The following is a 14,073-nucleotide window of genomic DNA, read 5'->3' as shown; positions in this document are numbered from 1 at the left end:
TTAATTTTCCATCTATTATTTCTTGTTGTAACTACTTGTGTGTTGCTTTTCTGTTTCACAGGACTGTTCCCAGCTGTGCTGAATCTGGCTACCATGGCAGACATAGCAACCAATGCTACCTGTGGTGCAAATGGTCCAGAGATGTTCTGTAAGCTGGTGGAACACGTCCCTGGTCAGCCTGTGACGAACCCACAATGTCAGATCTGCAACCAACAGAGTCCAAACCCAGTTGGTGAGAAAGATTCTTAACCCCACAAGAGTTAAAGTCTGGGAGATTACACACACTAATCATGTGAGATTCACTAATCAGAGGATGTTTAGGCAGATGTTAATCAAACATTTTGTCTGAGATGATGACTATCAAATCAACAAAGGAATCGGTCTCAAAATGACAAGATGACAAAGTAAAACTAGCCTGCAGGCTGTTTCAGAATAAATCAACTATTCAATTAGGCAGTTAGCAACAGCTGAAGAAGTCAGTTTATCAGTAAACCAGCAAGTTATTAACTCTACAGCAAATCACCCAAAAGGAAAAAAGTCTTTACACCAATTAGGTGTAGCATTATGACTAGCACAGGCACACTGACTGGACTTCAGCTCCGGAGCCCATTATACGACAAACTGTGATATACTGTTTATTCTGACACCTATATTGACACCTATATTCCACCCTCTAACATATGCCACAATGACAAGTTAACAAGTGTTATTTACTTCACCTGCTAGTTCTCCTAATGTTATGGTTGCTCATCATTTATGTGAAATAGCAGGAGGATAAATTATGTTGAGAAAGTGACAGAGACCACATTTGTGTATATTTTGATCTTTTGAGGTACTGTCCAGATATACAATCTGAAATGCAATTTTCTTTACAGTTACAAATTATCTGGACTCTCATTCAAATTTATTGCCTAGGATCTCCTGTCTATTAAAATTAATAGGTTTCTAATTCTTTGCTTGGTTTTGGTCTGTTTAAATGTATTTTTTGGCTCTGGTTCATTTCACCTCTTGCCTAATTTGTACCCTCATGTTCATGTCTGTAAACAAACCATTTAATCCATATGTACCCCAACATGTATCAGTTTATTTTTTTCAGTCAGTCAGTCAGTCAGTCATTTTCTACCGCTTATTCCATAGTGGGTTGCGGGGGAGCTGGTGCCTATCTCCAGCAGTCTATGGGCAAGAGGCAGGGTACACCCTGGACAGGTCGCCAGTCCATCGCAGGGCAACACACAAAAAACCATGCACACACTCATTCATACACCTAAGGGCAATTTAGTGACCAATTAACATAACAGGCATGTCTTTGGACTGTGGGAGGAAGCCGGAGTTCCCGGTGAGAACCCACGTAGTATTTTAATCAATTATGCGTAAGCCTATATAATTTAATTGTATATCTTGAAATAAAAACAGATTATACTATATTCCCATTTATTTTGCTTCTGGTTCTTGTTTGAGCCACTTAACTCTTATAATATATGATAGATTCTGACCCCATATAAAATGAAAATCACTTTAAGTGGCCTGCTGCTGGTAGATATTATTTATTGGAATCATATTACCATACAAGATTTCCTTACAGTAAGCTACGAGTATAATATAGACAATCATGTTAAATAGTCCATTGTCAAAATGGGTGTAAAACATCCCAAAGGTGTTTAAATTGCAATAAAGTGAAATGAACAGCATCAATTATTTTTCATTCATTTTTAGTTTTTTTTTAGATTTATAGACAGCGTCCTTTCTTTGTTTGTGAGTGTATTTGGCTTTGTGCCTGTGGCTTGCCTGTTCAAGGTCTCAGTTCAATTCAAGGCAAATATTTTTTATATCTCTTTTTTTCTGATGTATTTTTAAAGTTTTGATTCCAGGTATTGCCATCTACACAGCCACAAACAGATGCCAGCCTCAAATTGTTGATTGTTTATGCATTAAAAGGAAAGCTTTGAATGATGTTTTTATTTCTTTTTGGATGATCAAAAACAGATTTGAAGAAAATTTTAATTTCAAGCATTCATCTATTAAGTTAATAATTCAGATAATCCGCTTTAAGAATTTAGTAAATTACTTTGTTAATATTCAGACACTTTAATATACCATCCTCTGCACCAGTCTTAATTTATTAACAAGGTTAGAAACAATCAAGGATAAACCAAATTAAATAGTGATCTGGAAGTAAACTATAATTGGAAAAATGGCAAAAAAGATATTGCAGTAAGCTCACGTTTGACTCCTGCTGAGGTAGCTGCTGACCAAGACTTGCAAGAGGAATAATTTGACCTGATCTTTAAGATGGGCGCAAAGTACTGGATAGGGGGCTAAATAGCTTGTTTTAGTGTTTAAATTCAGGCTAAGCAACTCCAAAGGCAGTTACTGTGAGTAAATATGTTTTAATTGGCTGTTAACATGACTGTTGTGGTGGCTTTCTCTTGGTATAGACCTAATGGAGTGATGTAATTTGGCAGGCTCTAAAACTAAGATGTGACCTACCACTTGGCTGCAAATTATTTGATTAACAGTAAATGAAAAATATCCTTACTTAGTGGAAATCAATAAACTATGAAATTTTGAAAAGTAAAATCCAATTGGAGTGTTACTGTATGCATCTTGGATGTGAGTCTGTGCACATAAATTGTGGATGGACACAGATTTCTTTATATTTAGAGGTATATGAAAGAATTTAAAATAAAGAATTTTAAAATAAAGAATAAAAAAGTTAAAACCCACAACCTCGTATAATGGTATGCCGTTTGTATAAACACAGCCAAAATTGTGCAAAATAAAACATTAAAAAATAAGAGGAAGGTATAGGTGTTTTCCCAACAATCTGACATATTGTTTAGTATTTAACCATTTTTATGTATTCTGTATCAATTACACTGTGTGCAAAATGATTAAGCAAGCAGTGTTGTGAATAATTTTTTTATTTAACAACTACCATCCTCTATCAGTCCAAAATATAAATAAATCTTAGATAAAACTAGGTTTATGGCTTTCTTATGATAACATATACATGTGGAAATTATTGTGCAACTATTACTGTGAAGAATTTTTATAAAACCTAATGAATTTCTTTCTGTTAAAGTGAGAATATTAAATAAAAAAAGTTCAGATAAACATTTCAGACATTTAGAAAAATATACTGAAAATCTGTGCCCCATATGGTTCTTTTGGGGCACTCCAGGAGGGTGCATTTTCTGGGGTTCCTGGTGGCTTCATGCTTGATTTATCGCAAATCTTGGCAGTTAATGTGTGTCTTTTTTCTCATCCTATTGACTCCCTGTTGACTATTGGCAACAAAATGGTGGATGACATTACAATTTTTGATTTATCAGAATCAGTAAAAATTTCTGTTTTAGCTCATTTTCCCTGAGGAATATACACTCACCGGCCACTTTTTTAGGTACACCTTGCTAGTACCGGGTTGGACCCCCTTTTACCTTCAGAACTACCTTAATCCTTCATGGCATAGATTCAACAAGGTACTGGAAACATTCCTCAGAGAGTTTGGTCCATATTGACATGATAGCATCACACAGATGCTGCAGATTTGTTGGCTGCACATCCATGATGCGAATCTCCCGTTCCACCACATCCCAAAGGTGCTCTATTGGATTGAGATCTGGTGACTGTGGAGGCCATTTGAGTCCAGTGAACTCATTGGCATGTCCAAGAAACCAGTCTGAAATGATTCGTGTTTTATGACATGGCACATTATCCTGTTGGAAGTAACCATCAGAAGATGGGTACACTGTGGTCATAAAGGGATGGACATGGTCAGCAACAATACTCAGGTAGGCTGTGGCGTTGACACGATGCTCATTTGGTACTAAGGGGCCCAAAATGTGCCAAGAAAATATCCCCTACACCATTACGCCACCACCACCAGCCTGAACCGTTGATACAAGGCAGGATGGATCCATGCTTTGATGTTGTTGATGTCAAATTCTGACCCTACCATCCAAATGTCCCAGCAGAAATCGAGACTCATCAGGCCAGGCAACGTTTTTCCAATCTTCTTTTGTCCAATTTTGGTGAGCCTGTGTGAATTGTAGCCTCAGTTTCCTGTTCTTAGCTGACAGGAGTGGCACCCAGTGTGGTCTTCTGCTGCTGTAGCCCATCCACCTCAAGGTTCGACGTGTTGTGCGTTCAGAGATGCTCTTCTGCATGCCTTGGTTGTAACGAGTGGTTATTTGAGTTACTGTTGCCTTTCTATCTGCTCGAACCAGTCTGGCCATTCTCCTCTGACCTCTGGCATCAACAAGGCATTTGCGCCCACAGAACTGCCGCTAACTGGATATTTTCTCTTTTTCGGACCATTCTTTTTCCCAGTAGATCAGCAGTTTCTGAAACACTCAGACCAGCCCGTCTGGCACCAACAACCATGCCACGTTCAAAGTCACTTAAATCACCTTTCTTCCCCATTCTGATGCTCGGTTTGAACTGCAGCAGATCGTCTTGACCATGTCTACATGCCTAAATGTAGTGAGTTGCTACCATGTGATTGGCTGATTAGAAATTTGCGTTAACGAGCAGTTGGACAGGTGTACCTCATAAAGTGGCTGGTGAGTGTAGGCTGCCTAATAATTTTTCAGATCTTAATATAGTATCTTGATCTCCTTAAGCCACATCCTCTCACAAAACACATCACCATGATATGCATAAATCCAATAAGCATCCAAGTTTATGCAGCCTGGAATTGTGCAATATACATAAAAAATAACATGGTCATGAAGCTAATTTGACTAATAATTGTACACGCACTGAATTCTGAATTCTGTTTTCTTTTTTCTCCTGGAAAACAAGTCTTGAGGAGAAACTGTGAAATTAAAGTTGAGAAAAACAAAGATTTTTCTCAATGCTGTTTTCTTTCTTTAAGTAGCAGCAGTTGTCATAGTTTCTTTTTTTTTTTTTTTTTTTAGTCATGGAAATGTCAAACATAAGCAGCGGTTAGTTGGCAGCTGGCGTTCCAACCTGAAACTACACATCTTTACTTGGAAGTATTGATTTGCATACATGAACACTCAAATAGCCCCCCAAATACACAGCCTTCGAGTATAAATCAAGGTGTGCTTTCGTCATTTAAAAAAGTGTCTGTTTTATCCACCTTCTCCATTAAAGCTGTTGTGTGAGTTATACCAGCATCCAGAATAAGAATTAGGTTTTTTTTGGAAGTAAAATGTAATGATTAAACATCAAAAGAAAATTTTATAATCTGCCTTTTTCCGTGTATGTGCAGAGCAGCATCCTATTAAATATGCCATAGACGGAACCAACCACTGGTGGCAAAGTCCGTCTATCATGAATGGAATGGAATACCACTACGTGACAATCACACTGGACCTGAAACAGGTATACACCACGCACATTTATTAATTTGACATTAATTTGAAAAGAGGAAAACCCGATAGTGTGAGTTTTATCAACATCAACTTCCTAAAAAAATCCTATACCCTTGAAATGTTTAGCATATCATTAAAACAACAAGCTTGAATCTATTTTAATGGGATATTATGTGATGGACCAACACAACGTGATGCATAATCAGAATGTTGAAGGAAAAAGATGCAATGTTTTAACACATTTTTACAAATATTAATATAAAAAGTATAGAGTGCATTTAAATTCAGCCACATTCATTCAAGTCCTCCAAAGTATTAGGTGGACATCCATGGTTTAATAGGTTTGCTGTTGGGCCATACCGTTTCCATTTTCAAATGATAGATTTAAGAATGCACCATAAGATGACCAGAGCTTAGGGTATCATTTTGTAACCTAGCCCTGCTTTAAACATTTCCCCATCTTCTGCATAATTTATCCATGATCTACTTTGACTCATCATATAAATTATATTGAAGTTTGTGGTTGTAATGGGACAAAATAAGAAAAGGTTCCAAAGGGAGGAATACTTTTGCAAGGCCCTGTGAATGTAGTCTAATAAGGTATGAATTTTAACTTCAGCACTTTTCTTAAGATACTGTGGCATCATGGTGTTATTTAATTAATTATTACTGTAACCCTGTTTTTAAATTACCACTGCATCAAAAATTTCCTTTTTCTCCTATTAAACTGTCACTGTCAATAGACTTTTAAGGTGGCTGTGCAAAGTCTCTTTTCACACAGTGATAACTATAGCTTAAAATAGCTAGAAAAATGTTAGTGGTGACCTTTCATTTTTAAAGGAGATTGCAATTAAAGATGTTGAAATTCTGGCAAAGCAGAACATCAAGGAGCACCTTCATTTTCACACAATTATGTTTCAGCTTGTGTCCTCTTCAAAGTCATTCATTAAAACTGATGAATCATATCCAGCTCCAAAGCTTTTCTTTCTTTGTTGCTAAGACATATCTAATAACTTTCAAAATGTAAATATTTTGCTCCTAGTTGGTGTTTTTCAAGCATATTAAATTGAAGAGTTAGTTATTACTGTAGCAAAAAACCTTTCAGATAGCTCTGAGACATGGGGATGACATCTATAGGAGACATTCAGACGGAAAACCACACATATCAGTTTCCAGTTACCTTATTGTGAGTGTATTTGTTACTGTGGGAGGATGCAGACTCACACAGAACAAACCTACGCAGACACATGGAGGGATGTATGGCAACGCGAACCTCGGAGCTTCTGTTGGGGAGTATGATAAGTCTCAGTAGTCATATAATACCCTATTGTATTACACACACTGTTTGGGGGAGATTACTATTTGTCCTCCTATAAAAAACACAATTTGGCATTATGACAGGTTAAACGTTGTCATAGTGAAATCAATTTGTGTCATATTCTGTTTAACTGGATCCCAGTTAAACAGCTGGATCCAGCACAGAAACATAATATCACACTGAAAATTATAGAAGAAAACCTTAACCTTTATGAGGGAACATTTAAGGAGGTGGGTTCCAAAATGAATCATGCTCTTGGCAGTTTTTTTATATCTTGAACCAAGAACTTTCTTTCTGATTGGAAATTAGACAGGCATCTTTCGAAAGGGTATAACGCACTGTAAGAGCAATATCAGTTTAAAAGAAGATCCAATATCAAACTATTTATACCTTTTATACGTTATTTATCCTCATTGGTATTACAGCAGTCAGCTCCTTCTCTATTGCTGAGCAGTTTTTTTGCATGTTTCCACTTGTAATTTGACCATTTATTTTTGGTGATGAGCTTCAAGTCTTTGACCTTCTTGCCATCACCCTAATCTTTAGCTCCCTCTACAGATTCTCTGTAAGATTCAAGTCTGGAGTCTGTCTGGGCAACTCCAAAATTTTTAAAATAACTTTCTGTCAGAGAAAAACACGTCTGTAACATTGAAAGAATTTTTCAAACATATACTGTACCTTCCATGGATATGAACAATTTTGGGCTTTGCCAAAAATTACACAGAGATCCATTTCTCTAGCTACTGGCCACTTTAACTTGCTACCACAAAACGTGTAAGGATCACAATGTTACCATGACAACTGATAAACATCAGCTAGTGGTTGATGGTTGAGGAAAAAGTGTAAATGTGTGAATTTAATAAAAACAAAAGTAGAATTTAATTTTTAAAATCACAACTGTGTGCTAGAAACTACGATTGAAGTTTTCGGGAATAAAACTCCAGATGGGTGTTACATGAAACAAAAGATAAGTATGTGGAAAAGTACCTCATCCAACTGTTAAGTAAGTTGATGGATTTGTCGTGGTGTAGCGCTCGTCGTATACATTTAGGGGGCAATGAGCAGAAAAGAGCACAAGAGAGGGCAATGACTCTGGATATCTAGAGACACTGTGAAAAGAGAAAACATAAAAAGATCCCCCTCTAGCAGTACTAGAATTAGTTAAATCTACATGTTACATCAATCATTCATATGCATGTTTCACAACTTAAATACAATTTTAGTTTTTGATTTGGAATGCTAAACATTAACTGTATGATTGAGAGACTGTGTACTGGATATTTTACGACAAACTTTAGAATAGAAATTTAACAAAATAGATTAGTCAGTTGCATTAGAATTATTAGGAGAGAGAATAAAACCAATCCTGCATGGGGATTCAATTCATTAGAATCTCTTAGTTTACTGAGAAAAGCCAGTTAAAAGTTCCCACTAAGCTTTGTAGTAGGTTAACTTTGAGTAATAACACATAAATACTCCAGAAGAATACCACAACATAAATTGTTAATATCTATTGCAGAACATGCAATAATAATAATACAGCAACACCCATCTCATCTGGCTTTCATCAAAATGTACAATCCTGCCTGAAGAATAAAGTTAAAATAAAATGTGGGATATTAATGATTAATTAGAAAAGGAGGGGCACATATGAAATGGCACATTCATTTGATAAAAATGCATTTTTTGTTGCAAAAGGTTTTTTGAAGCATCAAAAAAAACCTTAAATTTCATTGGATCAATTGTTACAATAAAAACTTGTTTGAAATGATTATTCAATTTTTTCTTGTAAATACAAAGACAAAAAGAAGAGAAGAGTTTTATACACTCACCGGCCCCTTTATTAGCATCAGCTGTTCAATTGCTTAACACAAAAAGTGGATCAGCCAATCATGTGGCAAAAAGTCAGTTTATACAGTCTAAACATGGTGAAAATGACTTGCTGAATCTCAAACCCATCATCAAAATGAGCAGACTGATTTGAGATGGAAGGGCAACAGTTGCTTAAAGAACTACTAAGTACAACCAAGGTATCCAGAATACCATCTTGGAATAGACAACACATCAAACCTTGAAGCAGATGTGCTACAGCAGCAGAAGACCACCCCAGGTGCCACTCCTGTCAGCAAAGAACAAGAAACCAGTTGATCATTGTTTAAATAGGACAGCCTCCACAGTCCCCAGATCTCAATCAAATAGAGCATATTTGTTATATGGTGGAAGCTGGATGATGTTATCTTTTAAAATAGACACAAAACTCTGAGAAATATTTATGATACCTTGTTAAATCTTTGCCATGAAGAATTAAGGCCGGCCTGAAAACATTAAGGTTCCAGCCATGTTCCAGCAAGGTGTAACTAATAAGTTGGCTGAGTATATATCTGAACATTAAATTAAAAACGAGGCCTTCCTGATATCTTTCTGGCTTTCAAGCCCTTTAATCACAGCTTTCATTGCAGCAATAGGGCTTCTCCACAAATAATCAGCCTTCAAAACACATATACATGCAAACATCTTTATACCTCCTTAAATAGTTGCATACTCACTCACTTATTACCTTAATGCTAATTTGTGGAGCTTGTACAATATACACCCTTTAGCCACTGACTTTTGTCAGTGTGCCTACATTTCAGTAGGTGTTTTATGTGTCTGTGTGTGGTGCTCTATCAGTCCAACGAAAAGCTATTTACCCTCCAGTGGACAAAATTTCCCCTGCGACTACAGTCATCTCACTCAGAAAATGACAGTGCCCTTGTGTGCAAGTATGTGTGGTTTATCGCCTATGACATCAGCGCTCTCATTTCCTTCCTTGTTATTGTTGAGCCTCTCTGGACAGAAAGACTAAATAATGAGAGAGAAAGTGGGAGCTGAGGGGCCACGTGTGTTGGCGTGTGTGCGTGAAAGCGACATTTGATGTCTGTTTATGTTCCTCATCAATTTTTCAGATGAATTCTTCAACTGTAATTGTGCGTGGAAATCCATCAGACCTGAAAATACACTAGAAGTTGTCCACAGAGACCTGCAGAGGAGGACTGTGATTCATTTGTAACCTTGTGAGAACTTTTAGAACAAAATTGAATGATTTTTAGATTTAATGTAAAAGGCTGCATTTTTTTGGGAGACCTCCAACTTCAGTACTTGTAAGTGATGTCTTACAATCTTGCTGCTGTTATAGAAATTAACACATTTTCTACAGATTAAGTAATACATATTACAATTAATATGACTATTTTACCATAGGTACATTTAGGTGTAACTTGGTTTAAAAATAGGAAAATCTTTTGTGAGCCTCAGACAGAAGTCATTTACACTGTGGTTGTTATGGAAATCCTGCGATCAGTTTGATTGATGGATGGCGGTCAAATCACGAACCAGCTCTGCTCTCTTGGGAGGAAAAGAGAAGCTGGTGATCGGGGTCCTGAAAGCGGCTGCCACTCAAAAGATGTTTTTATCCACAGTTCAGAAATACCTCAAGACACACAAGCAGCCAATTTTGAATATTTGAAGGCTTCCACACAGAAGATGGGCATGCCATTGGTTAGGTTAACTTCATTATGTATGCATTTGTGGAAATAGCTTTTATAATTGCAAAATATTCAGATAAATTACTACATTTTTTTTAAAGAACACACTAGAAATCTTTTTTATTAGATTCGGGTGAAAAGTGCTTTAAACCTGGAGAGGAGCATATTTGTAGGAATGTAAAATAATTAGAATTTTTTTTTTCTTGAAATACTTATTTTGTTTATTTACATGTTTAGAATGTGTGTATATTGGATTTGTTTTTCCTTGTGAGGCAGAAAGATATTAGGGGGGTGCTCCATTACAGCAATTTATCATGACATGACTATTACACAAAAGTTATTTGTATAATATTCATATTTGAGTGATAGTTGCCTATAAATGGGTTTTCTCCGTTACTGGTTGGACTAAAACAAAACAGAACTCTTTCTTCTCTTTCTTAGTTTGTGCCTGGATGATGGGTTTCCTTGAAAACACAGCAATTACGGTTACCAGCTCTTTTTAGAAGAGTTCATAGATTATTAATTATCAGCTTGAGGTCTACCAAAGAGGAACTGCTAACAGGTTCTCTTCCAGGATTCTCTTGGCCTGTATTTAGTTTAATCCATCTTCCATTAGCTCAGACCAGCTTCTCTGTGCCTTCTGAAGAAAAGCAACCCCCAAGCATTATGCTGCTACCACCATGTTGCATGGTAGGAATTGTGTATGCAGTGTTAGTTTTTCACTATTCATTATGTTTTGCATCTAGGTCAGAAAATTCAGTTTTGGTCTCATTTGACCCAAGAATCATGTGGCAAACCGGCACCTGGACTACTTATGGCTTTATTTGAATGATGGGTTTCTATAAAAAGCCGCTTTGTGAATTGCCAAACTAGTAGTTGTCAACAAATGTATCCAAAATGAGCTTTGGATCTCCAGAGTTACCATGGCTGGTTTTATGATTACTGCTTTTCTTGCACAGCCTGTCAGTTTTAATATCTTTCCATTTTCAGATAATAGATTTAATAGTGCTCTGTGACGTTGTACGCTTCAAGTATTGTTTCATAATCAAACCCTGTTTTGAACTTCTCTACAACTTTATCCCTGACCTGTTGCGCTTGTTCATTGGTCTTGCATGTTCTGTTTCCTCAAGGTTTTATCTCTGAGGCCTTGACAGCTGTATTTCCTCTGAGTTTAATTTACACAGGGGTGGACTATATTTACTCATTAGGTGATCTCTGAAGACAGTTGGTTGTACTGGATTTTATTTGGGGGTATGAGAGTAAGGTTGATGGATTACAACTAATCTTTTGTAAAAACAAAACAAATAACAGAAAACCATATCATTCTCCTTCCATGTAATTAATTTTCTACTTTCTGTTTGTCACATTAAATCACATTAAGACTTTGAAGATTGGAGTTGTAACATGGCGGGTTTTTTAAAGGTTCATGGGGTATGAATACTTTTGCAAAGCACTGCACACAGTAGATGGCTTCGAAATGGGCCATTTTAGTAGATGTTGTAGATTTGTCTATGATGCTGAGAAACGTCAAACTTACCACAAACCTATATCACAGAATCATTTTCATCAAATTTAGTTTTTGCCTATTTTATGCAATAAACATTGAATACACAGAGCCTTAAGAGACAACAAAAATATCTAACAGAAACCGTTCACTAAGCATCTGTTGCAGCAAATGTAACTTTCTTGGTTTAATGTTGCACGGTAGCTTGTGTGGGAGAGAGTGTAGCATCTGGTGTTATGTGCTTGCTAAAAAGCATTCAAAAGCTTTAAATGCCAAATTAAGACCCAGGCTGTGAGCACTGGATGTGTACATGTAATGTATTTACATTTAAAAGGATTTTTTTGGCAGTATTGACAGAAGCAGACTCGCATATAGTAGATTTTAAAGGCCAATTCTTAACATATCTATTTTATATGTAAGGATGTACTTTTTAGTTTTTATTGTTTAAGCAAACCTAATAATACTTGTTCTTCCATAATTTCATTTTTTGTCTGCTGGTTTGGTCCAATATGAATGTTTCTATTTGCTGGTGCCTTATCAATAGGCAATCATTCAAAATACAGCTGCATTCAAAATGTCTCCTAATTTTTGTATTCATGTTTTTGTGTCAGCTCATTCAGAAATTGGGTAGGCTTTGCACTCAGATGGTTGAACCGAATATCTGCTGCTTGCTTGCATGAATTTAGTTTAGCAGTGGCCAGGAATTCTGGATGATTCACATAAGAGAACCCTGCCAGCACCTACTTTAATAGTCCAGGGAGATGTTAACGCATTTCATTTGAAGTGGCGGTACATTTTAACGACCCTGCATACCAGTTCCACTGCTCTGACGCAATGTCCACTTGTGATACTACACAATTGCATCTGTGTGTTAACACCTAAATCCTAAACAACAGTTTTATGTATCTTTAATCATATTCAGATTTTTCTCCACCTCAATCAGTCTTTTGTTCTCTTGTGTGCAAATTGTGGTGGAAAGTGCAATCTGGAAATGGAAGTTGATGCCAGTTTGCTGAGCCAGGGAGAATTTTAACACGTTTCCATTTGGGTGACCCGTAAACACCAGCTGTTCAGTTAAACCGCTGTAACTGTGTCCAAACAAACTCAGACAAAATGAATTCCTCAGTCTAATTGTAGGCAACCCAACCATACTGGACACAAGGCTTAAATGGATTGATATAGTACTAAATATGCTTATTTGCATGTTTTGCATAAATGTTCCCAAAGAGCGGTTTTGTGACCATCTTGTTAAAGTGCTAAAAACCCCAAAATGTTTAAACTGTGTGTGAATGATTTTTTGCTTTTGACACATAAATACATCAGTGAGATGAACCCATGCCCTACCGGAAGGTACATTCCCGCCCAGAAATCAGCATATACTCACCATAGACATGAATTTCATATTGATTTTGGTCTTTTATTGATTTATCTGAACCATTTTGTTTTTCAGGGTGGACAAATAATGGACTGTATAGTTAAAGTGATTTTTAAAAACAAGAGTTGGGTTCACAAATTTGAATTTATTGTGCATTTCTTCTCATTTATACAAGTTAATATCTATGCATACAACCCCCCCCAATATTTAGATAAATGTCCCTTAGCAAGTTGTAAAGAAATTACATGTTTTTTTGTAGCTTTAAACAAACTTCTAGTACTAATTTTGGTTTGATACTTACTTTTCTTGGTAGAGTTCAATAAATTATTTTCCTTGTACCAACCAATGGGGGTAGTTCAGGGCCAGCGACGCTGGCGTTTTGCAAGGTAGATGGTATAGTGAAAAATAAAGAGGACTTCCAAATTGCTGGTAATTGTTCGAGAGCCTAACCTTGACTCCTATAAAGATACTTCTTGCCATTGCTACCAACAAGCTTAATTTAAAAAAAACTTTTACCTTGTCCATGTGGGGACCTACAAATTTCAGTCTAGCTTCAAGGTGTCAAATTTGGATCAGAATATTTACTGATTCATTTATTTTGGCTCCCTCTCCGTCAATGCCAGTGGAAAAAACTTGCTGGCGTTTGAGCACTGTTAATGAAGTTCCAATAGTTTCCAGTTCATGGCAGGCTTGATCCATGATGGTTTTTGAGGTGTTTCTAAAGATTCTAACCACTTCCTGTTTTATTAGAGGGTGAAATCATGGGTCAGATACCAGAAGCTTGTTGGTGGCTACAAAATGTGCTATCACTTGCTAAGAAAGATTTCTCCCAATTTTGTACAGTCAATTCAAAAGTTGGATGTTCTGTAACGATTCAACCCTAAAAACGGAACACTTCAAATCCATTATTAAAAGCTAAAAAATAAATGACATGTAAATGATGAAAGTTTGTAAACTTACCTATGCTGTTTTGTAATCATTTCATGTAATACTTATTTCTGAAGCTCTGTTTC

General features: G+C 36.5%; 1 protein-coding gene across 11 annotated transcripts in view; it reads left to right on the top strand.

The window, feature by feature from the left end:
• lama2 (laminin, alpha 2) overlaps positions 1 to 14,073 on the top strand; it is a 249,580-nt gene that overhangs the window by 50,696 nt on the left and 184,811 nt on the right. For all 11 annotated transcript variants that reach the window (XM_047388562.1, XM_047388561.1, XM_047388563.1 and 8 more), the window contains 2 exons: positions 62 to 232; positions 5,237 to 5,349. In XM_047388562.1, the coding sequence (XP_047244518.1) occupies positions 62 to 232; positions 5,237 to 5,349 (284 nt within the window). The remainder of the gene's footprint in view (positions 1 to 61; positions 233 to 5,236; positions 5,350 to 14,073) is intronic.

Source organism: Girardinichthys multiradiatus, chromosome 15, assembly GCF_021462225.1.
Source record: "Girardinichthys multiradiatus isolate DD_20200921_A chromosome 15, DD_fGirMul_XY1, whole genome shotgun sequence".
Classification (NCBI taxonomy): domain Eukaryota; kingdom Metazoa; phylum Chordata; class Actinopteri; order Cyprinodontiformes; family Goodeidae; genus Girardinichthys; species Girardinichthys multiradiatus.
This window is presented reverse-complemented; position numbering and strand designations above follow the sequence as displayed.